Source organism: Petromyzon marinus, chromosome 46 (genome assembly GCF_048934315.1).
Source record: "Petromyzon marinus isolate PM22_M1 ecotype Great Lakes invasive population chromosome 46, UKy_Petmar_22M1.pri1.0, whole genome shotgun sequence".
Taxonomy (NCBI): Eukaryota; Metazoa; Chordata; class Hyperoartia; order Petromyzontiformes; family Petromyzontidae; genus Petromyzon; species Petromyzon marinus.
In genome coordinates, this window is record NC_133712.1 from 15,448,799 (window position 1) to 15,475,382 (window position 26,584).

A 26,584-nucleotide genomic window follows, 5' to 3' on the forward strand; every position below is an offset into this window, starting at 1 on the left:
GTGTGTGTGCTGTGTGTGTGTGCTGTGTGTGTGCTGTGTGTGTGTGTGCTGTGTGTGTGTGTGCTGTGTGTGTGTGTGCTGTGTGTGTGCTGTATGTGCCTGCTGTGTGTGTGCTGTGTGTGTGTATGCTGTGTGCGTGCTGTGTGTGTGTGCTGTGTGTGTGTTGTGTGTGCTGTGTGCCTGCTGTGTGTGTGTGCTGTGTGTGTATGCTGTGTGCCTGCTGTGTGTGTATGCTGTGTGCGTGCTGTGTGTGCTGTGTACGTGCTGTGTGTGTACTGTGTGCGTGCTGTGTGTGTGACGTGTGCGTGTTGTGCTGTGTGTGTGCTGTGTGTGTGCGTGGTGTGTGTGTGCTGTGTGTGATGTGTGCGTGCTGTGTGTGTGCTGTGTGTGTGCTGTGTGTGTGTGTGCTGTGTGTGTGTGTGCTGTGTGTGTGCTGTGTGTGTGTGCTGTGTGTGTGCTGTGTGTGTGTGCTGTGTGTGTGCTGTGTGTGTGTGTGCTGTGTGTGTGCTGTGTGTGTGTGTGCTGTGTGTGTGCTGTGTGTGTGTGTGCTGTGTGTGTGTGTGCTGTGTGTGTGCTGTGTGTGTGTGTGCTGTGTGTGTGTGTGCTGTGTGTGTGCTGTGTGTGTGTGCTGTGTGTGTGTGTGCTGTGTGTGTGTGCTGTGTGTGTGTGCTGTGTGTGTGTGTGCTGTGTGTGTGTGCTGTGTGTGTGTGCTGTGTGTGTGCGTGCTATCGGGAGCGGTAGTGTTGCGGTTAGCGCCCTGCGCTACGAACCCGGCGACCCGCGTTCCATTCCCGTTCACGGGCACCAACACCAGTGGCGAATATCTGAAGCGGTCCTGGACCTCCCCTAGGTCGACTCAGCCTCAAATCAGTACAAACATCGCCACTCTGTAGACAAAGGCGGCCGAGCGTGGTGCTGGCCACAGCACTTGCCCCAACAGTCTGTAAAGGCTACACGGGGGATCTTTGTCTGTGTGCGTGTGAGCTGTGTGTTGTTTGTAGCCTGGTGGTCAGCGCGCTGCTGAACCCAGCGATCGGCGCGTTCCATTCCCGCTCACGGCCACCAGCACCACCCCTAGGTCTACTCAGCCTCAAATACAACCCCGTGCGGCGTGTTAACATCATCGCCACTGGGGAGACAAAGGCGGCCGGGCGTGGTGCTGGACACCCCCCCCCTCCCCAGTGTGCCATGCCGGCCTTCACAGGTGCTACGTCGCTAACAGCACTTGCCCCCGACAGCGTGTTGAGGCTACACGGAGGGCCTTTGTCTTTGCCTGAAATCGCCCGGCGCGGCTGCCAGCACGCGGCGCTGCGGCCGCCGAACGGAATTCGGCGCGGACGGCGACCCCAGGACTCATCCCGCCGGAGCAACAACCATGCGCGTGTGTGTGTCTGTGTGTCTGTGTGTGTGTCTGTGTGTGTGTCTGTGTGTCTGTGTGTGTGTGTCTGTGTGTGTGTCTGTGTGTGTATGTGTGTGTATGTGTGTGTGTATGTGTGTGTGTCTGTGTGTGTGTGTGTGTCTGTGTGTGTGTCTGTCTGTGTGTGTCTGTGTGTGTGTCTGTGTGTGTGTGTCTGTGTGTGTGTCTGTCTGTGTGTGTCTGTGTGTGTGTGTCTGTGTGTGTGTATGTGTGTGTGTATGTGTGTGTATGTGTGTGTGTCTGTGTGTGTGTGTGTGTCTGTGTGTGTGTCTGTCTGTGTGTGTCTGTGTGTGTGTGTCTGTGTGTGTCTGTGTGTGTGTGTCTGTGTGTGTGTCTGTGTGTGTGTGTGTCTGTGTGTGTGTCTGTGTGTGTGTGTCTGTGTGTGTGTCTGTGTGTGTGTGTGTCTGTGGTGTATGTGTGTGTGTGTCTGTGTGTGTGTGTCTGTGTGTGTGTCTGTGTGTGTCTGTGTGTGTGTGTCTGTGTGTGTGTGTCTGTGGGGAGCGATAGTGTAGCGGTTAGCGCGCTGCGCTATGAACCTGGCGACCCGGGTTCGATTCCCGCTCACGGCCAACACCAGTGACGATTATGTGAACCGGTCCCGGGCCTCCCCTAGGTCGACTCAGCCTCAAATGAGTACCTGGTGCGGTGTGTAAACATCGCCACTAGGGAGACAAAGGCGGTCGGGCGTGGTGCTGGCCACCCACCCCCTCGTGTACCGTTCTGGCCTTCATAGGTGCTCGCTAACAGCACTTGCCCCAACAGTCTGTTACAGGCTATATGGGGGATCTTTGTCTTTTGGATCTTAGTGTCTGTGTGTGTCTGTGTGTGTGTGTCTGTGTGTGTCTGTGTGTGTGTGTCTGTGTGTGTCTGTGTGTGTCTGTGTGTGTCTGTGTGTGTCTGTGTGTGTCTGTGTGTGTCTGTGTATGTGTGTGTGTATGTGTATGTGTGTCGCGTGTGTGTGTCTGCGCGTGTGTGTCTATGTGTGTCGCGTGTGTGTGTCGCGTGTGTGTGTCTGCGTGTGTCTTAAATATCTAACTAATAAGCTTGTGCCGGAGACCCCGGGGGAACAGGCGTCTATGACGTCTCCTGGCCAAACCCCAATTGGCGGAGCCAGGAGATTGAATCTCTACCCTCGGGGCTCCTCCAGAAACAACGAAAAGCCACTACGTGTGGCCAGGTGAAATGTTCGAACGCTCACTGCGGGGGAGAGGCGGCCACTCCTCTGTCAGGAGATGGACCGGTACCGCCTGGATCTCTGTGGCATTCAGGAGGTCCAGAGGACCGGCTCTGGCTCCTGCCACCATGAGGGGTGGACAGTCCTCTACTCGGGGCAGCAGACTGCCAAACAACAAGGTGTGGCTCTTCTTATGAACAAAAGAATGATGGGGGCGTGGGAGCGTGGCGGTGAGGTGTGGGAAGCTGTAAGCCCCAGGCTACTTTGAGCTCGCCTTCCCATCAATCGGAGGCGAGGAGTGGTGGTCGTGGTTACTTATACCCCCACCGAAGACGAACATCCGTGGAGGGATGCAGGCAAAGCCGATGAGTCAGATGCCTTCCATGACCTCCTGTCACAGGTGCTGGCTAAAGTGGCCCCTCGGGATAGAGTCATCTTGTTGGGTTACTTCAATGCTCGAGTGTGTCATGATGCTGGCACCTGGTCTGGAGTGATTGGAGGGCATGGGCCAGATCAGCTCAATAACAACGGTAGGAGGCTGCTAGATTTTTGTGTAGCCCTTGGGCTTGTAATTATCAACACGCTGTTCCGGCATCGGCGCATCCACACAACATCATGGATGCATGCCGGGTCCAAGCAAGAACATCTGCTGGACTACAAAGTGACGGACCAGCGGATGCGAGCCCATGTCCTTGACACCAGGACCTACCGTGGAGCTGATCTGCCCTCTGACCATCGACTTGTCATCTGCAAGATGCACCTGCCATTCTTCCGCTCCGGTGGTGGGTGTACACCCAGGACCCCATTCCAACCTAAAGTGGCCTGGTCTCAGTTATCTGATGAAAGTTGCAAGCGAGAATTTCATCATCGCCTGCGGCTGGGGTTGGCATTGTCTCCCACTCCTCCTGATGTCGAAGGTAAATGGGCGAGGTTTAGGACGGTGACTCATGCAGCTGCATTGGCTGCTTTGGGTACGCGGTCCAGATCTCCCCAGAGACCCTGGCTGACAGAGGAGGTGTTCAGGATAGTTGAGAAAAAGCGACAGGCCCACTGTCATCGGCTAAAGAATCCCACGTCAAAGAATGACGAGGCTTACCGCAGCCTTCGCTCGGAGGTTCGGAGAGCCGTGAGGCGCTGCAAGGATGGGTGGTGGTCACGGGTTGCTGAGGAGATGGAGTCTGCCTCAGTGGCCCGCGATCACAAATCTCTATTTAACTCCATCAAAAAAGTAACCTGCAGCGCCACACCTATTACCATCATTAGGGGGAAAACGGTGATCCAATCTCTGACCCCCAGGGACAGGTTTGCAGGTTTGCTGAGCATTTCTGTGAGATCCTGGGGGAGGGAAAATCCCTCAGCCAGGAAAACATCGTGGCACAAAGTGAGGATGACCCTGCTGAGGCTGAGGTGCCTCAAAGATTGGAAGAGGACACCCCCTGTGAGTGGCTGGCTGAAGTGCAATCTGTTGAAGAAGTACTGAAGGCGATCCGGAGTCTGAGACCAGGAAAGGCAGCGGGCAGAGATGATCTCCCAAGCGAAATGCTGAGGGAGGGTGGCGTTTGTGCACAGACTGCCCTATATGACATCATAACAACAGTCTGGACCACTGGGTCGGGTTCCACAGGATTGGATGGATGCCCTGGTGGTCCCTCTCTTTAAGAAGGGGGACCGCACAGACTGTAACAACGAGAGGGGCATCTCACTCCTCAGTGTGCCGGGAAAGGTCCTGGCAAGGATTATTCAACATCGCCTTGCCAGGCACGCTGAGGAGAGGCTTGCGGAGCCCCAATGCGGTTTCAGGAAAGGGCGGTTCTGCACAGATGCCATATTTTCTGTCCGTCTGCTACAACAGAGGTGTTCGGAATTCCAACAAGACCTACATCTCTGCTTTATTGACCTGGTCAAGGCCTATGATACCATCAGTAGGCCTGGGCTCTGGGTTGTTCTTCGTGTTTTTGGAGTACCTGACCCTCTGCTCACGATCATTAAGAACCTTCATGATGGTGAGCGGGCCCAGGTAAAACTACGTGGCCGGGAGTCAGAGCCATTCCCTGTACACCTTGGGGTGCGACAGGGATGTCCTCTGGCTCCCACATTATGTAACATCTATTTTGACCACGTAGTTCGTGAAGCCTTCAATAGTTGTACCGGGGGAATCTCCATATAGTACAGATATAATGGGAGGCTGATCGATGCCCGGGTGCGGTCAAGGGATAGCTCCCTATTGCTCAACCACGCTATGTATGCCGATGATTTGGTAATAGCTGCTCATTCAGAGGAGGAGTTGGAGACGCTGCTGCTGAGACTGGAGCGTGCCACTAAGAGATGGGGCCTTACCATCAACCCCACCAAAACTAAGCACCTGCCTGGGTATTTTGTACCATCGGACACTCCACCCCCACAACTCCCAATCGGTGATGGGGCAGTTGTGGAGAGAGTGGAGAGTTTTCCATACCTGGGCAGTGTGCTTATGACCGGCTCCAGTTTCACAGCAGAGGTCTCACTCCGAATCAGTCGAGCGGCAATATCTTTTCATCGGTTGCGTAACGTTGTGTGGCAGCTACCTGGTCTGTCGCTCCGCACCAAGCTTCAGGTCTTCTCGGCCACGGTCATTCCCTCCCTTCTCTACGCTTGCGAAACGTGGACCCCCCCTAATGGAACATCTTCGCCGGTTAAAAACATTTAGGCTAGCCTGCCTACGATCCATCCTGGGTTTAACCAGGCTGGATTGTGTGAGGAGCTCACAAATCCTTGAAAAATCTGGGCAAGGTCCCATCGGTGAGCTCCTCCGGCAGGCAAGGCTGCGTTGGCTGGGTCATGTAGCCCGCATGCCCAGCCACCGCATGCCGAAACAGCTTTTGTTCGGCCAGATCGTGGCGGCTAAATGGGCGCGGCACGGGCTAGAGAAGAGATGGAGTGATGTGGTACAGGAGGACGTGGAGCTGAGTGGACTTGCCGATGACTGGTACCAGCGCTGTCAAGATCGACCTCTGTGGAGGAGACTCGTGAAGGACGCTACTGGGCAGTTGGAGGTAGTCGCCCTCCAACAACAACGGAGGGTGGAGGAGCGACGCTCACAACAACGAGCGGAGCGCCGGGTGGCTAAAGCACAGCAGGTTGGCACAGTAGGGGGCACAGGTGGTGCATCAGCCAGTCATCTCAGTCAGTCGACCCGTGGCACCTGGGTCTGCCCCGTGACCTCCTGCCAGCGGGCGTTCGACACTTCACGTGGCCTCAAGGTGCACATGTCCTGGCACAAGCGTCGTGGTGACGTCACCGCCACTTAGTGGCGAATGGCGGTTGTTGTTGTGTCTGTGTGTGTGTCTGCGTGTGTGCGTGTCTGCGTGTGTGTGTCTGTCTGCGTGTCTGTGTATATCTGCGTCTGTGTCTTCGTGTGTGTGTCTGCGTGTGTGTGTGTCTGCGTGTGTGTCTGTGTGTCTGCGTGTGTGTGTGTTTGCGTGTGTGTGTGTCTGCGTGTGTGTGTCTGCGTGTGTGTGTGTCTGTGTGTGTATCTGTGTGTCTGCGTGTGTGTGTCTGTGTGTGTGTCTGCGTGTGTGTGTCTGCGTGTGTGCGTGTGTTTGCGTGTGTGTGTGTCTGCGTGTGTGTGTGTCTGTGTGTGTGTCTGCGTGTGTGTGTGTGTCTGCGTGTGTGTGTCTGTGTGTGTGTCTGCGTGTGTGTGTGTCTGCGTGCGTGTGTGTTTGCGTGTGTGTGTGTCTGCGTGTGTGTCTGTGTGTGTGTCTGCGTGTGTGTGTGTCTGTGTGTTTCTGCGTGTGTCTGTGTGTGTCTGCGTGTGTCTCTGCGTGTGTCTGCGTGTGTGTCTGCGTGTGTGTCTGTGTGTCTGTGTGTGTCTGTGTGTTTCTGCGTGTGTGTGTCTGTGTGTGTCTGCGTGTGTGTGTGTCTGTGTGTGTGTCTGTGTGTGTGTCTGTGTGTGTGTGTCTGTGTGTGTGTCTGTGTGTGTCTGTGTGTGTGTCTGTGTGTGTGTGTGTCTGTGTGTGTGTCTGTGTGTGTGTCTGTGTGTTTCTGCGTGTGTGTGTGTCTGTGTGTGTGTCTGTGTGTGTGTTTGTGTGTGTGTGTTTTTCTGTCCGTCTGCTACAGCAGAGGTGTAGGGAATTCCAACAAGACCTACATCTCTGCTTTATTGACCTGGTCAAGGCCTATGATACCATCAGTAGGCCTGGGCTCTGGGTCGTTCTTCGTGCTTTTGGAGTACCTGACCCTCTGCTCACGATCATTAAGGACCTTCATGATGGTGAGCGGGCCCGGGTAAAACTACGTGGCCGGGAGTCAGAGCCATTCCCTGTACACCTTGGGGTGCGACAGGGATGTCCTCTGGCTCCCACATTATTTAACATCTATTTTGACCACGTAGTTCGTGAAGCCTTCAATAGCTGTACCGGGGGAATCTCCATATGGTACAGATATAATGGGAGGCTAATCGACGCCCGGGTGCGGTCAAGGGATGGCTCCCTATTGCTCAACCACGTTATGTATGCTGATGACTTGGTAATAGCTGCTCAGTCAGAGGAGGAGTTGGAGACGCTGCTGCTGAGACTGGAGCGTGCCACTAAGAGGTGGGGCCTTACCATCAGCCCCACCAAAACTAAGCACCTGCCTGGGTATTTTGTACCATCGGACACTCCACCCCCACAACTCCCAATCGGTGATGGGGCAGTTGTGGAGAGAGTGGAGAGTTTCCCATACCTGGGCAGTGTGCTTATGACTGGCTCCAGTTTAACAGCAGAGGTCTCACTCCGAATCAGTCGAGCGGCAATATCTTTTCATCGGTTGCGTAACGCTGTGTGGAAGCTACCTGGTCGGTCGCTCCGCACTAAGCTTCAGGTCTTCTCGGCCACGGTCATTCCCTCCCTTCTCTACGCTTGCGAAACGTGGACCCCCCTAATGGAACATCTTCGCCGGTTAGAAACATTTAGGCTGGCCTGCCTACGATCCATCCTGGGTTTAACCAGACTGGATTGTGTGAGGAGCTCACAAATCCTTGAAAGATCTGGGCAGGGTCCCATCGGTGAGCTCCTCCGGCAGGCAAGGCTGCGATGGCTGGGTCATGTAGCCCGCATGCCCAGCCACCGCATGCCGAAACAGCTTTTGTTTGGCCGGATTGAGGGGGCTAAGCGGGCGCGGCACGGGCTAGAGAAGAGATGGAGTGATGTGGTACAGGAGGACGTGGAGCTGAGTGGACTTGCCGATGACTGGTACCAGCGGTGTCAAGATCGGCCTCTGTGGAGGAGGCTCGTGAAGGATGCTACTGGGCAGTTGGAGGCAGTCGCCCTCCAACAACAACGGAGGGCGGAGGAGCGACGCTCACAACAGCGAGCGGAGCGCCGGGTGGCTAAAGCACAGCAGGTTGGCACAGTAGGGGGCACAGGTGGTGCATCAGCCAGTCATCTCAGTCAGTCGACCAGTGGCACCTGGGTCTGCCCCGTGACCTCCTGCCGGCGGGCGTTCGACACTTCACGTGGCCTCAGGGTGCACATAGCCTGGCACAAGCGTCGTGGTGACGTCACCGCCACTTAGTGGCGAATGGCGGTTGTTGTTGTTGTTGTGTGTGTGTCTGTGTGTGTGTCTGTGTGTGTGTGTGTCTGTGTGTGTGTCTGTCTGTGTGTATGTGTCTGTGTGTGTGTCTGTGTGTGTCTGTGTGTGTGTGTGTCTGTGTGTGTGTCTGTGTGTGTGTGTCTGTGTGTGTGTCTGTGTGTCTGTGTGTGTCTGTGTGTGTGTCTGTGTGTGTGTGTGTCTGTGTGTGTGTGTGTCTGTGTGTGTGTGTCTGTCTGTGTGTGTGTGTCTGTGTGTGTGTCTGTGTGTGTGTCTGTGTGTGTGTGTGTGTCTGTCTGTGTGTGTGTGTGTCTGTGTGTGTGTCTGTGTGTGTGTGTCTGTGTGTGTGTCTGTCTGTGTGTGTGTCTGTGTGTGTGTCTGTGTGTGTCTGTGTGTGTGTGTCTGTGTGTGTGTCTGTGTGTGTGTCTGAGTGTGTGTGTCTGTGTGTCTGTGTGTCTGTGTGTGTGTCTGTGTGTGTGTCTGTGTGTGTGTGTGTCTGTGTGTGTGTCTGTGTGTGTGTGTGCGCGCGAATTACCGAATCGCTTTCCGTGCCCGCAGCGATTAACGACCAAATATCAGAGCGCTCGCTGCTAAGCAGAATCGCCCATTTTGTTATTCACCCCAACCCACACGCGTACAACAACAACACACGCGCACACTTTGGCAACCACCGTGGATGATGTCTTATTACCACACCGCTACGACTTTACAATCTCACCGACAACAACCACCACGCGTCCTGCGTGTGCGCAATTGAAGGATTGGCCTTGGCAGCATCGTCGTTGTTGTTATTGTTGTTTTCCCCCGGCGTTAACTTTTCACACCGCAAAAATTGGTGATTGTTGATTCGACGCCCCGCGACTGACCCCAGGTGCATGGACCGACTCGTGCCATGCGCCACGCGCGCCAGCCACGTGGGCGCTTTTGTGTTTTATTTTGTGTGGCGTGGGAAGTGCTCCTACGGTGGATTTCTCAGCATCTGGCCAGCCGAGCAATCGGCCACATCGTTCCGGACGAAATGGCCCGGAGTCGAAGGGGGTCGCGGCATTGAAAATAACGATGAGTCACAAAAACGATTTTTTTTGTTCAGATTCGGTAAAAACGGAAAGAAAAAAAACAAACTCGATATTTCAAGAGCCGAATCGAAACTGTGTGGTAAATACGAGACGGTGGCTCCTTCATCGATAGCTGTCACGAAGCAGCAGTCCTTTAAAGAGCCACCGCATGTGGCTCTTGAAAGGAGCGGCTCCGCAGGGCTCCGTGAGCGGCGCCCGTGGAGGAACTAAACTCTGCACGAGTCCCCAGCGACCTGTTCACTGGCACGCCCCGTGAGTCGTGAGATAAGTTGCAGGTTGCCTCGGTAAATCAAATCATTGCTCGACTAAAATGTGATGATATCAAAAGCGACCACCTCTGCTGTGTGTGCGTGTCTGTGTGCGTGTCTGTGTGGGAGCGATAGTGTAGCGGTTAGCGCGCTGCGCTATGAACCTGGCGACCCGGGTTCGATTCCCGCTCACGGCCAACACCAGTGACGATTATCTTAACCGGTCCCGGGCCTCCCCTAGGTCGACTCAGCCTCAAATGAGTACCTGGTACAGTGTGTAAACATTGCCACTAGGGAGACAAAGGCGGTCGGGCGTGGTGCTGGCCACCCACCCCCTCGTGTACCGTTACCAGCCTTCATAGATTCTCGCTAACAGCACGTTCCCCTACAGTCTGTTAAGGCTATATGGGGGATCTTTGTCTTTTTTGTCTGTGTGTGTGTCTGTGTGTGTGTCTGTGTGTGTGTCTGTGTGTGTGTCTGTGTGTGTGTCTGTGTGTGTGTCTGTGTGTGTGTCTGTGTGTGTGTCTGTGTGTGTGTCTGTGTGCGTGTGTGTGTGCGTGTGTGTGTATCTGTGTAGTGTAGTGTAGCGGTTAGCGCGCTGCGCTATGAACCTGGCGACCCGGGTTCGATTCCCGCTCACGACCAACACCAGTGACGATTATCTGAACCGGTCCTGGGCCTCCCCTAGGTCGACTCAGCCTCAAATGAGTACCTGGTGCGGTGTAGTAAACATTGCCACTAGGGAGACAAAGGCGGTCGGGCGTGGTGCTGGCCACCCACCCCCTCGTGTATCGTTCCGGCCTTCATAGGTGCTCGATAACAGCACTTGCCCCTACGGTCTGTTAATGCTATACGGGGGATCATTGTCTGTGTGCGCGTGTCTGTGTGCGCGTGTCTGTGTGCGCGTGTCTGTGTGCGCGTGTCTGTGTGCGCGTGTCTGTGTGCGCGTGTCTGTGTGCGCGTGTCTGTGTGCGCGTGTCTGTGTGCGCGTGTCTGTGTGCGCGTGTCTGTGTGCGGGTGTCTGTGTGCGGGTGTCTGTGTGCGGGTGTCTGTGTGCGCGTGTCTGTGTGCGCGTGCGCGCGTGCGCGTGCGCGCGTGCGCGTGTGCGCGTGCGCGTGCGCGCGTGCGCGTGTGCGCGTGTGCGTGTGCGCGTGTGCGTGTGTCTGTGTGTCAAGTGTGGAGCGGTTGTGTAACGGTTAGCGCTACGCTGCGCTACGAATCCGGCTACCTGAGTTCGATTCCCACTCAGGACCAACACCAGTGACGATTATCTGAACCGGTCCTGGACCTCCCTTGGGTCGACTCAGCCTCAAATGTGTACCTAGTGGGGTGTGTAAAATCATCAGAACGACACACGAGGGGGTGTTAGGTGCTCGCTAACAGCACTTGCTCCAACGGTTTATCAAGGCTATACGGGGGATCTTTGTCTTGTTGTGTGTGTATGTCTACGCAATGTGCAGGCGCGTCTGCACATACTCCGCTGCGCTGATGAGCCCCGTGCAAGTCGAAGCCAACCCGAGCCTTCGTCGTGAACGCGTCACCTGCATTGAAAAATGTTGATGCTCCGACTGATGCTCCTGTTGTTGTGGGGTGACTCATGCAACCAGCTATGGCTCTAGGGTTTGGTGTTACATGTTATTTATGTAGTTTATTGTAAAAAATTCGGTCACAGTCCCTATGATCACTGTTACATTGCATTTATGGCTTTATTATGGTGATTCGAAAGCGTTTTTTGGTTTGGCCATGGTTTTGTTTGTTGTAGTACGGAGTTAGACTGATGGCCTTAATCTAAGTTGTCTTATTCTTGGTTCTTTCGGTAAAGTCACGTAGAAGGGAAACAATAAAATAATAAAAATATTAAACAATAAAATTCTCACCACAACAAGAAAATTTGTGGTTTTCACACCTGATGATGATTGCTTGTGTTGCAGTCGAAACGTCGTGAGAAATTAATTGTTTTATATTTTTATTATTTTACTGTTTCCCTTCTACGTGACTTTACCGAAAGAACCAAGAATATGAATCCCTGCAGTCACGAAAGCTTTAAATCAAAATCTAAGTTGTCTTGTGGTTGTTGTTGTTGTTTAACTTGCATCCCACTGGGATTTTTGCACACAGCGTTGATGTACGGTGCTTTTTCAGCAATATTTTTATAGTTTTTTCCTGGATTTTCTGTTTGCACAAAGTCACATAGTCACTTTAAGATGTTTTTCTTGTTCGTGTTTTTTGTTTGTTGTGGTTGCACCCGATTCAAGAGCCGAATGGCTCACAGGGCTATACCAAAATAAATGGAACTGAACTGAAATGGAACAGTCGTACTTGCCACCCACTCTAAAATGCTTCTTCGGTCAATGAACTCGGCTCGACCTCGAGCTACGATTAGAACTCGTGATGATATTCTTCATGCAGACATTTGGCGGCTTAGTGCGCATGCCGGTTACATAAAGGACGGTGGCGGCTGGCTGCTCGTCACGCTTCGAAGGCGTTGAGACTGCAAACGCGTCCGAGGGTACGTATATCGGGGTTGCCTCGCTCTATGCGGCGGTAGTAGTGGTGGTGGTAGTAATGGTGGTAGTGGTGGTGGTAGTCGTGGTGGTAGTGGTAGTCGTGGTGGTAGTGGTGGTGGTAGTGGTGGTAGTAATGATGGTAGTGGTGGTGGTGGTAGTGGTGGTGGTGGTAGTCGTGGTGGTAGTGGTGGTGGTAGTGGTGGTGGTAGTAATGGTGGTAGTGGTGGTGGTAGTCGTGGTGGTAGTGGTAGTCGTGGTGGTGGTAGTGGTGGTGGTGGTAGTAATGGTGGTAGTGGTGGTGGTAGTAATGGTGGTAGTGGTGGTAGTGGTGGTAGTGGTGGTGGTAGTAATGGTGGTAGTGGTAGTGGTAGTAATGGTGGTAGTAGTGGTAGTAATGGTAGTAGTGGTGGTAGTGGTGGTAGTAGTGGTGGTAGTGGTGGTAGTAATGGTGGTAGTGGTGGTGGTAGTAGTGGTGGTGGTAGTGGTGGTAGTAGTAGTGGTGGTAGTGGTGGTAGTGGTAGTCGTGGTGGTAGTGGTGGTAGTGGTAGTCGTGGAGGTAGTGGTGGTAGTGGTGGTGGTAGTGGTGGTAGTGGTAGTCGTGGTGGTAGTGGTGGTGGTAGTGGTGGTAGTGGTAGTAATGGTGGTAGTGGTAGTAGTGGTGGTAGTAGTGGTAGTAGTGGTAGTAGTGGTGGTGGTAGTAGTGGTAGTAATGGTGGTGGTAGTGGTGGTGGTGGTAGTGGTAGTAGTGGTGGTGGTAGTGGTAGTGGTGGTGGTAGTCGTGGTGGTAGTGGTGGTGGTAGTGGTGGTGGTAGTGGTAGTGGTGGTAGTGGTGGTAGTAGTGGTGGTAGTGGTGGTAGTGGTAGTGGTGGTAGTGGTGGTAGTGGTAGTCGTGGTGGTAGTGGTAGTAGTAGTGGTAGTGGTGGTAGTGGTAGTAGTGGTGGTAGTCGTGGTGGTAGTAGTGGTAGTAATGGTAGTAGTGGTAGTAGTAGTGGTAGTGGTGGTAGTGGTAGTAGTGGTGGTAGTCGTGGTGGTAGTAGTGGTAGTAATGGTAGTAGTGGTAGTCGTGGTGGTAGTAATGGTGGTAGTGGTAGTGGTGGTAGTGGTGGTTGTGGTAGTGGTAGTAGTGGTAGTAATGGTGGTAGTGGTAGTCGTGGTGGTAGTGGTAGTAGTGGTAGTAGTGGTAGTAATGGTGGTAGTGGTAGTCGTGGTGGTAGTGGTAGTAGTGGTAGTGGTGGTAGTGGTGGTTGTGGTAGTGGTAGTGATAGTGGTAGTGGTGGTAGTGGTAGTGGTGGTAGTAGTGGTGGTAGTGGTAGTAATGGTGGTGGTAGTGGTAGTGGTGGTAGTAGTGGTAGTAGTGGTAGTAATGGTGGTAGTGGTAGTAGTGGTAGTGGTTGTGGTAGTGGTGGTAGTGGTGGTGGTAGTCGTGGTAGTGGTGGTGGTAGTGGTGGTAGTGGTGGTAGTCGTGGTAGTGGTGGTGGTAGTCGTGGTGGTAGTGGAAAGTAGTGGTGGTAGTAGTGGTGGTGGTGGTAGTGGTGGTAGTGGTGGTGGTAGTGGTGGTAGTAGTGGTGGTAGTAGTGGTGGTAGTGGTGGTGGTAGTGGTGGTAGTGGTGGTGGTAGTCGTGGTAGTGGTGGTAGTGGTGGTAGTGGTGGTAGTCGTGGTAGTGGTGGTGGTAGTCGTGGTGGTAGTGGTGGTAGTGGTGGTGGTAGTAATGGTAGTAGTAGTGGTGGTAGTAGTAGTGGTAGTAGTGGTAGTCGTGGTGGTAGTGGTAGTAGTGGTAGTGGTGGTAGTGGTGGTAGTGGTGGTGGTAGTAATGGTATTAATGGTGGTAGTAGTGGTGGTGGTAGTGGTGGTGGTAGTGGTGGTAGTGGTGGTAGTGGTAGTAGTGGTGGTAGTGGTAGTGGTGGTAGTGGTAGTAGTGGTGGTAGTGGTGGTGGTAGTCGTGGTGGTAGTGGTAGTGGTGATAGTGGTGGTAGTGGTTGTAGTGGTGGTAGTGGTGGTAGTGGTGGTGGTAGTGGTAGTGGTGGTAGTGGTGGTAGTGGTAGTGGTGGTAGTAGTGGTGGTAGTGGTAGTGGTGGTAGTGGTAGTAGTGGTGGTAGTGGTGGTGGTAGTCGTGGTGGTAGTGGTGGTAGTGGTGGTAGTGGTGGTGGTAGTGGTGGTAGTGGTGGTAGTGGTAGTGGTGGTTGTGGTAGTGGTGGTAGTGGTTGTGGTAGTACTCGTAGTAGTAGTGGTACTATAATCGATGAGTTCCAAGAAAATGGAACGCACAAAGCGAAACCGCGCAGGGAGACAGCTGCCTGTCGAGTAGCGCACACAGTACACACACACACAGTACACACACACAGTACACACACAGTACACACACACTACACACACACACTACACATACACAGTACACACACACAGTACACACACACACACACAGTACACACACACAGTACACACACATAGTACACACACACACAGTACACACACACAGTACACACACACAGTACACACGCACACAGTACACACACACACAGTACACACACCCACAGTATACACACACACAGTGCACACACAGTACACACACACAGTACACACACAGTACACACACAGAACACACACACAGTACACACACAGAACACACACACACAGTACACACACAGTACACACACACAGAACACACACAGTACACACAGAACACACACAGTACGCAGTACACATACAGTACACACACAGTACACACACACAGTACACATACACACAGTACACACACAGTACACACAGTACACAGTACACACACAGTACACACACACAGTACACACACAGTACACACACAGTACACACAGTACACAGTACACACACAGTACACACACAGTACACACGCAGAACACACACACAGTACACACACAGTACACACACACAGTACACACAGTACACACACACAGAACACACACAGTACACACACAGTACACACACACAGTACACACACAGTATATACACACACACACAGTACACACACAGTACACACACACAGTACACACACAGTACACACACACAGTACACACACAGTACACACACACAGTACACACACACAGTACACACACAGTACACACACAGTACACACACACAGTACACACACACACACAGTACACACACAGTACACATACACAGTACACACACAGTACACACACAGTAAACACACACACAGTACACACACACAGTACACACACAGTACACACACACAGTACACACACAGTACACACACAGTACACACACACACAGCACACACACAGTACACACACAGTACACACACAGTACACACAGAGTACACACACACAGTACACACACACAGTACACACACAGTACACAGTACACACACAGTACACAGTACACACACAGTACACACACACAGTACACACACAGTACACACACAGTACACACAGTACACAGTACACACACAGTACACACACAGTACACACGCAGAACACACACACAGTACACACACAGTACACACACAGTACACACACAGAACACACACAGTACACACACACAGTACACACACACAGTACACACACAGTATATACACACACACAGTACACACACACAGTACACACACACAGTACACACACAGTACACACACACGGTACACACACACACACAGTACACACACAGTACACACACACAGTACACACACAGTACACACACACAGTACACACACACAGTACACACACACAGTACACACACACAGTACACACACAGTACACACATACACAGTACACACACACACAGTACACACACACAGTACACACACACAGTACACACACACAGTACACACACAGTACATACACACAGTATACACACACACAGTACACACACACAGTACACACACACACAGTACACACACACAGTACACACACACAGTACACACACACACACAGTACACACACACAGTACACACACACAGTACACACATACACAGTACACACACACAGTACACACACACAGTACACACACAGTACACACACACAGTACACACACAGTACACACACACAGTACACACACAGTACATACACACAGTACACACACAGTACACACACAGTACACACACACAGTACACGCACACTACACACACAGTACACACACACAGTACACACACACACAGTACACACACAGTACACACACACAGTACACACACACAGTACACACACACACAGTACACACACACAGTACACACACAGTACACACACACAGTACACACACACAGTACACACACAGTACACAGTACACACACAGTACACACACAGTACACACACAGTATACACACACAGGACACAGACAGTACACACAGTACACACACAGTACACACACACACAGTACACACACAGTACACACACACAGTACACACACAGTACACACACACAGTACACAGACAGTACACACAGTACACACACAGTACACACACACAGTACACACACACAGTACACACACAGTACACACAGTACACAGACAGTACACACAGTACACACACACAGTACACACACAGTACACACACAGTACACAGTACACACACAGTACACACACAGTACACACACACAGTACACACACACAGTATACACACAGTACACACACAGTACACACACACAGTACACACACAGTACACAGTACACACACAGTACACAGACAGTACACACAGTACACACACAGTACACACACACAGTACACACACAGTACACACACACAGTACACACACAGTACACACACACAGTACACACACAGTACACACAAAGTACACACACACAGTACACACACAGTACACACACACAGTACACACACAGTACACACACAGTACACACACACAGTACACACACAGTACACACACACAGTACACACACAGTACACACACAGTACACGCACACAGTACACACACACACAGTACACACACCCACAGTATACACACACACACAGTGCACACACAGTACACACACACAGTACACACACAGTACACACACAGAACACACACACAGTACACACACAGAACACACACACACAGTACACACACAGTACACACACACAGAACACACACAGTACACACAGAACACACACAGTACGCAGTACACATACAGTACACACACAGTACACACACACAGTACACATACACACAGTACACACACAGTACACACAGTACACAGTACACACACAGTACACAGTACACACACACAGTACACACACAGTACACACACAGTACACACATTACACAGTACACACACAGTACACACACAGTACACACGCAGAACACACACACAGTACACACACAGTACACACACACAGTACACACAGTACACACACACAGAACACACACAGTACACACACAGTACACACACACAGTACACACACAGTATATACACACACACACAGTACACACACAGTACACACACACAGTACACACACAGTACACACACACAGTACACACACAGTACACACACACAGTACACACACACAGTACACACACAGTACACACACAGTACACACACACACACAGTACACACACACACACAGTACACACACAGTACACATACACAGTACACACACAGTACACACACAGTAAACACACACACAGTACAGACACACAGTACACACACAGTACACACACACAGTACACACACAGTACACACACAGCACACACACACACAGCACACACACAGTACACACACAGTACACACACAGTACACACAGAGTACACACACACAGTACACACACACAGTACACACACAGTACACAGTACACACACAGTACACAGTACACACACAGTACACACACACAGTACACACACAGTACACACACAGTACACACAGTACACAGTACACACACAGTACACACACAGTACACACGCAGAACACACACACAGTACACACACAGTACACACACAGTACACACACAGAACACACACAGTACACACACACAGTACACACACACAGTACACACACAGTATATACACACACACAGTACACACACACAGTACACACACACAGTACACACACAGTACACACACACGGTACACACACACACACAGTACACACACAGTACACACACACAGTACACACACAGTACACACACACAGTACACACACACAGTACACACACACAGTACACACACAGTACACACATACACAGTACACACACACACAGTACACACACACAGTACACACACACAGTACACACACACAGTACACACACAGTACATACACACAGTATACACACACACAGTACACACACACAGTACACACACACACAGTACACACACACAGTACACACACACAGTACACACACACACACAGTACACACACACAGTACACACACACAGTACACACATACACAGTACACACACACAGTACACACACACAGTACACACACAGTACACACACACAGTACACACACAGTACACACACACAGTACACACACAGTACATACACACAGTACACACACAGTACACACACAGTACACACACACAGTACACGCACACTACACACACAGTACACACACACAGTACACACACACACAGTACACACACAGTACACACACACAGTACACACACACAGTACACACACACACAGTACACACACACAGTACACACACAGTACACACACACAGTACACACACACAGTACACACACAGTACACAGTACACACACAGTACACACACAGTACACACACAGTATACACACACAGGACACAGACAGTACACACAGTACACACACAGTACACACACACACAGTACACACACAGTACACACACACAGTACACACACAGTACACACACACAGTACACAGACAGTACACACAGTACACACACAGTACACACACACAGTACACACACACAGTACACACACAGTACACACAGTACACAGACAGTACACACAGTACACACACACAGTACACACACAGTACACACACAGTACACAGTACACACACAGTACACACACAGTACACACACACAGTACACACACACAGTATACACACAGTACACACACAGTACACACACACAGTACACACACAGTACACAGTACACACACAGTACACAGACAGTACACACAGTACACACACAGTACACACACACAGTACACACACAGTACACACACACAGTACACACACAGTACACACACACAGTACACACACAGTACACACAAAGTACACACACACAGTACACACACAGTACACACACACAGTACACACACAGTACACACACAGTACACACACACAGTACACACACAGTACACACACACAGTACACACACAGTACACACACAGTACACACACACAGTACACACACAGTACACACACACAGTACACACACAGTACACACACACAGTACACACACAGTACACACACACAGTACACACACACAGTACACACACAGTACACACACACAGTACACACACAGTACACACACACAGTACACACACAGTACACACACACAGTACACACACAGTACACATACAGTACACACACACAGTATACACATACAGTACACACACAGTACACAGACAGTACACACACACAGTACACACACACACAGTACACACACACAGTACACACACAGTACACACACACAGTATACACATACAGTACACACACAGTACACAGACAGTACACACAGTACACACACAGTACACACACAGTACACACACACAGTACACACACAGTACACACACACACAGTACACACAGTACACACACAGTACACACACACAGTACACACACAGTACACACAGTACACACACAGTACACACACACAGTACACACACAGTACACACACAGTACACACACACAGTACACACACAGTACACACACACAGTACACACACAGTACACAGTACACACACAGTACACACACAGTACACACAGTACACAGACAGTACACACACAGTACACACACACATTACACACACACAGTACACACACACAGTACACACACAGTACACCGCATCTGAGTGAACCGCAACCCGCGTGGAGTCGAGGCACGCAACTCGGTCACGTGCGCGATACAGCACAGAGCGAGGGAGGCTCGCGCGTGACGTTACAGGCGGTCCACGTGGGTCCACAACCCCCCCCCCCCCCCTGGGCCCACACCCCCCCCCTGTGGGTGCGAGATGCCCTTTCTGGGGGGGTGTGCGACACACGGCCAGATTCTTTTAAAAGGTCAATAATCGAAACGCAAACTAAGCACGGCACGTAAGTAACAACTTACTTTGTTTCGTCAAACCCTAATGTGTTTATTGACATTGTACATTGTGGTTTTTTTATGATTGAGAACCTACGGGGTGCAAGGCTGCTGTAAAGGTTTAAGAACCGCTGGTTCAGAGAATTTGGTTGCGACAACAATGAATGTCCACACGACAACCACGACGACGACGATGATGATGATGAGCCACTTCGCTGAGCTGTCGTTTGTGGACAGGTCGCTCCTGACAAAGACGCTGATAGCTCGGTTGGATCTTATCTGGTAACATTAAAAACAAAGTCAGTTTCAACGAACGTGTTTTTAGTCATCTGCTGACCGTTTGTTGGTGTCACTTTCTGACCACCCTCCCCCCCCCCCCATGGCCAACCCTACTGGCACATCCAGTGGGAAAACAAAGAGCTTCACAGCTCGTCGGATTTCGCCGTGGCGAGAGGTCGGTATAGAGCAGACGACCGGACGAGACCTGCCGTGCTACGGAACTCTCCTCTGGCTCGCTGACCCGGGCAGACCTTGCCTGGAAATTAATCCGCGTCTCCCCCTTATTCTTTTTGTCCCCGCAACGTACCCGCAACGTACCCACAACGCACCCGCAACGTACCCACAACGTACCCGCAACGTACCCACAACGTACCCGCAACGTGCCGTCTAAAGACAAAAACAAGAAGAACACGCTCCTAATGTTTTGACACCCCCCCACAAAAGGTAATACATCTGCTTGGAGGAGGGAATGCGACCTGTTGTTATTGGTTTAGAAAGTGCGGAACAGAGTCAGTCACCGCTTCGTTTCAGCTACGAGACGCTGGCCGTGGCCACGCTGCGGTGGCTAGGAGATGTTAACTCCCTCGCCTGGTGTACAGGAGGTCGTGGGTTCCATCCCGACCCTGATGCCTGCTGTATATTTGGAGTCTGCGTGTCTCTCTCTCATCATCATCATCACGGTGGCTAGGAGATGTTAACTCCCTCGCCTGGTGTACAGGAGGTCGTGGGTTCGATCCCGACCCTGATGCCTGCTGTATATTTGGAGTCTGCGTGTCTCTCTCTCATCATCATAATCACGGTGGCTAGGAGATGTTAACTCCCTCGCTTGGTGTACAGGAGGTCGTGGGTTCGATCCCGAGCCTGCGAGTCTCTCTCCCCCCGTGCTCGCGTGGATTTTTCTCCGGGTCCTCCGCTTTTCCCCACCTCCATATTCCGAATCAACATCGCCCCGCGTTGCGAGCATTTGACCGACTGCTGTAAAGCTACCGCACGACGCAGGCCACTTCATCTGGGGTGCTATCATTTGTGGTGGCCAGCCAGGTCGCTTCCGAAAAAGAACCCTACAGCTCAGTGGGGGGGGGGGGGGGCCTTACCTTGTTCAGTTTAAAAACAAAAACATCATAGCCTTAATTTCAATGTGCTCGCTTTTCATCTTCCACGTTGAAAGCATCAGCTGCTGCTGCTGCTTGCTGCTGTCAGCAGACTCTAGAATCGCCACCGCCACCACCACCATCGTGGCTCCCCGCTGGAAACGAGGCTCATCCATGCGTGTACCCACCCCCCTCCCCATCATCATCCCACCTCATCATGGTTCTCGCCACCTCCTCTCCTTCCCCGCCCGCCCGCCCTAGACGGGTATCCAACTTCGTCGCTCACGCGCACGATGCGAGGTTGAGCAAGAAAGCCGACAACGTTTAACAACAACAACAGCAACAACAGCACGCGTCTGCCGACGCTGTGGAACCTCGTTCGGTGGTTGTTGTTGTCGCCGCCGTCCTTGTTGCTACTTTGTAAGCGACTTGTGTCGGGATGACGACAACTCCCTCGCGCATCCGATCCCCACCGCGCCCCGTGCGTGCTTCTATTTTACATTTGACTCGGATACAGATCTCCGTCTGCCCTTTGGTTGTCCTCTCGAAAATGTTGCTTTTGGGGGGTGGGAAGGGGGAGAAAGGGGGGGGTCGCTAAAACGTCGTACCATTTCTGAAAGTGAACGGTGCTCGAGCGTCCGACGTTATACACCTATAACGTCGGACGCCTTGGGGTCCCGCCGTGAGAATGTGGAAATTCCGCGATTGTCTTCGAAGGGCAGCCAACGACTACAACTTAGAGTCGCTGCGCCATGTGCGCTACCGAAGCTACGGGGGGGGGGGGAGGGGGGTTTGAGTGGTGGGGTCACGTGGGGAGCAACACTTTAGCGTGGCCCCACGAGCAGAGTGGACTGACGGAGTGTGCAGCATCAACAGCAGCAGTATCATCATCAGTAGCAGTATCAGCAGCAGCAGCAGCATCAACAGCAGCAGTATCATCATCAGTAGCAGTATCAGCAGCAGCATCAACAGCAGCAGTATCATCATCATCAGTAGCAGTATCAGCAGCAGCAGCAGCAGCATCAACAGCAGCAGTATCATCAGCAGTAGCAGTATCAGCAGCAGCAGCATCAACAGCAGCAGTATCATCAGCAGTAGCAGCATCATCAGCAGCAGCATCATCAGCAGTAGCAGCATCATCAGCAGCAGCATCATCAGCAGCAGCAGCAGTATCAGCAGCAGCATCAACAGCAGCAGTATCATCAGCAGCAGCAGCATCATCATCAGCAGTATCAGCAGCAGCAGCATCAACAGCAGCAGTATCATCATCAGCAGTATCATCAGCAGCAGTATCAGCAGCAGCATCATCAGCAGCAGCAGTATCATCATCAGCAGCAGCATCATCAGCAGCGGTATCATCAGTAGCAGTATCAGCAGCAGCAGCAGCATCAACAGCAGCAGTATCATCATCAGTAGCAGTATCAGCAGCAGCATCAACAGCAGCAGTATCATCATCATCAGTAGCAGTATCAGCAGCAGCAGCAGCAGCATCAACAGCAGCAGTATCATCAGCAGTAGCAGTATCAGCAGCAGCAGCATCAACAGCAGCAGTATCATCAGCAGTAGCAGCATCATCAGCAGCAGCATCATCAGCAGTAGCAGCATCATCAGCAGCAGCATCATCAGCAGCAGCAGCAGTATCAGCAGCAGCATCAACAGCAGCAGTATCATCAGCAGCAGCAGCATCATCATCAGCAGTATCAGCAGCAGCAGCATCAACAGCAGCAGTATCATCATCAGCAGTATCATCAGCAGCAGTATCAGCAGCAGCATCATCAGCAGCAGCAGTATCATCATCAGCAGCAGCATCATCAGCAGCGGTATCATCAGCAGCAGTATCATCAGCATCAGCAGTATCATCATCAGCAGCAGTATCATCATCAGCAGCAGTATCAGCAGCAGCAGTATCAGCAGCAGCATCATCATCAGCAGCAGCAGTATCATCAGCAGCAGTATCAGCAGCAGCATCATCAGCAGTATCATCATCAGCAGCATCATCAGCAGCAGCGGTATCATCAGCAGCAGTATCATCAGCATCAGCAGTATCATCATCAGCAGCAGTATCAGCAGCAGCAGTATCAGCAGCAGCAGTATCAGCAGCAGCATCATCATCATCAGCACCAGCAGTAGTATCATCAGCAGCGGTATCATCAGCAGCAGTATCATCAGCATCAGCAGTATCATCATCAGCAGCAGTATCATTAGCAGCAGCATCATCATTATCAGCAGCAGTATCATAATCGGCAGCAGCATCATCAGCAGCAGTATCATCAGCAGCAGTATCATCAGCAGCATTATTATCAGCAGCAGTATCATCATCATCATCAGCCGCAGTATCATCATCAGCAGCAGTATCATCAGCAACAGGAGTATCATCCGCAGCAGTATCAGCAGCAGTATCAGCACCAGCAGTATCATCATCAGCAGTATCATCGTCACCAGCAGCAGTATCATTATCAGCAGCAGCAGTGTCATCAGCAGCAGTATCAGCAACAGCAGTATTATCAGCAGAAGAATCATCAGCAGCACCAGTATCAGCAGCAGCAGTATCAGCAGCATCAGCAGCAGTGTAATCGTCATCAGCAGCTGTATCAGCAGCAGTTTCACCATCAGCAGCAGTGTTATCATCAGCAGCAGCGGTATCAGCAGCAGCAGTATCATCATCATCAGCAGCAGCAGTGTCATCATCATCAGTAGCGGTATCAGCAGCAGTATCATCAGCAGCAGTGTCATCATCATCAGCAGCGGTATCATCATCAGCAGTATCATCAGCAGTGTCAGCAGTATCATCAGCAGTGTCATCATCATCATCAGCAGTGTCATCATCATCATCAGCAGTGTCACGGGCACGTACCACCAGGACGCGTGCGCAGGTGGTGTGAGTAGCAGCAGCAGCAGCAGCGCCAGGCGCAGTGGCGACCCCGCAGAGCGGCTCCGCGCCTCCATCCTCCACCTCCTCCTGGGCGGCGCGTGGTGGTAGTGGTGGTGGGGGGCCGGTGGTGGTGGTGGTGGGGGGCCGGTGGTGGTGCGGTGGTGGGGGGCCGGTGGTGGTGGTGGTGGGGGGCCGGTGGTGGTGGTGGGGGGCCGGTGGTGGTGATGGGGGGCCGGTGGTGGTGGTGGTGGTGGTGGGGGGCCGGTGGTGGTGGTGGTGGTGGTGCGGTGGTGGTGGTGGGGGGCCGGTGGTGTTGAAAGTGGGGGCCCCTCACAGTTTGTCCACGCACGGCTCCATGGAGCAGCAGCAGCAGGAGCAGGAGGCGTCGTGGCTCCAGCAGCAGCAGGAGCAGCAGGAGGAGCAGCAGGAGCAGCAGGAGCAGCACCAGCTCGAGCTCTTCGTGCGCAGTGGCTGCCGCATTAATCCGAGGAGCGCGGCAGCAACAAAACTCCCTTTGAAGTCGCAAACTTCAGAGAGCCATCGAGAGAGAGACACGGATCGGAGTGGGGGGCGGGCGGGCGGGGTGGGGGGGGGGCAACTTGGGGAGCTCGCGAGGGTTGTGGCAACTTTGCAGCAACGGCGGCGGCGGAGGTGATCATCTGTCGCGGTCAACTCTCCGAGCGGACAATCCGACAGGCGGGGAGAGCGCCGGCGGACTCACGCAGCAGGAGCAGCAGCAGGAGCAGCAGCGGCGGCGGCGACGACTGGCGACTGGCGGGCGGGCGGGCGGTCCGCGGGGGTGCTCACGGAGCGAGGAGGAGGGCGAGGAGGAGCAGCAGGGGGAGGGCTGAGTGGTAATTACCTCGCTCCGCCTGCCACCTCTTAAAGCGGAGGAGACGCGGGGCGAGACGGGGCGGGGCGCGGGGTCCCCCCCCCCACTCCTCATGGCCACGGGGAGGGGCGGGGCGGGTTCACCCCCCCCCCCAGGTCCCCAGGGTGCCCCTCCCCACCCATCGCGGACACGGAGGGGAGGAGTGAGGTGTGGGGGGGAGGGGTGAGGGTGGGGGTGAGGGTGAGGGTGGGGGTGAGAGGTGGGGGGGGGTGTGGGGGGCTGAGAGGTGGGGGGTGAGGGGGGGTGAGGGTGGGGGTGAGAGGTGGGGGGGGGCCCTCGCGGCCACGCCTGCCACAAGCAGCCTGCAACCCACAGCCGCCTCTGCTGCTGCCTCTGATGATGCCACTACTTCTAGATTTAAAGCTTTCGTGACTGCTAGGATCCATACTCTTTGGTTATATTGGGTAAATAACAAAAATCACGACGTTTCGGCCACAACACAAGCGGCCTTCATCAGGTGAAGGGACGAGACTGTCCGGAGGACAGCGCTGGAGTGAAAAAAAGCCACGCTCAGATCACGACGCGAGGTCGTGATCTGAGCGTGGCTGTCCGCCAGACAGTCTCGTCCCTTCACCTGATGAAGGCCGCTTGTGTTGTGGCCGAAACGTCGCGATTTTTGTTATTTTATTTTTTACCTACGTGACTTTACCCAATAGAACCAAAGAGAATGCCACTGCTGTTCCCTCTGCTGTTGCCTCTGATAATGCCACGACTGTTGCGTCTGCTGTTGCCGCTGATAATGCCACTACTGTTGCCTCTGCTGTTGCCGCTGATAATGCCACTACTGTTGCCTCTGCTGTTGCCGCTGATAATGCCACGACTGTTGCGTCTGCTGTTGCCGCTGATAATGCCACTACTGTTGCCTCTGCTGTTGCCGCTGATAATGCCACTACTGTTGCCTCTGCTGTTGCCGCTGATAATGCCACTACTGTTGCCTCTGCTGTTGCCGCTGATAATGCCACGACTGTTGCGTCTGCTGTTGCCGCTGATAATGCCACTACTGTTGCCTCTGCTGTTGCCGCTGATAATGCCACGACTGTTGCCTCTGCTGTTGCCTCTGATAATGCCACTACTGTTGCCTCTGCTGTTGCCGCTGATAATGCCACTACTGTTGCCTCTGATAATGCCACTGATAATGCCACTGCTGTTGCTTCTGCTGTTGCCACTGATAATGCCACTACTGTTGCCTCTGCTGTTGCCACTGATAATGCCACTACTGTTGCCTCTGCTGTTGCCGCTGATGATACCACTACTGTTGCCTCTGCTGTTGCGCTAATAATGCCACT

At 52.5% G+C, this 26,584-nt stretch overlaps 1 protein-coding gene across 1 annotated transcript in view; it reads right to left on the reverse strand.

The window, feature by feature from the left end:
• LOC116952268 (protein Wnt-2b-like) overlaps positions 1 to 24,564 on the reverse strand; it is a 105,751-nt gene extending 81,187 nt beyond the window's left edge. Inside the window, exon 1 of the mRNA XM_032971462.2 lies at positions 24,389 to 24,564. Within this exon, the coding sequence (XP_032827353.2) occupies positions 24,389 to 24,480 (92 nt within the window). The 5' untranslated portion in view covers positions 24,481 to 24,564. The remainder of the gene's footprint in view (positions 1 to 24,388) is intronic.
• Positions 24,565 to 26,584: the final 2,020 nt, after the last annotated feature.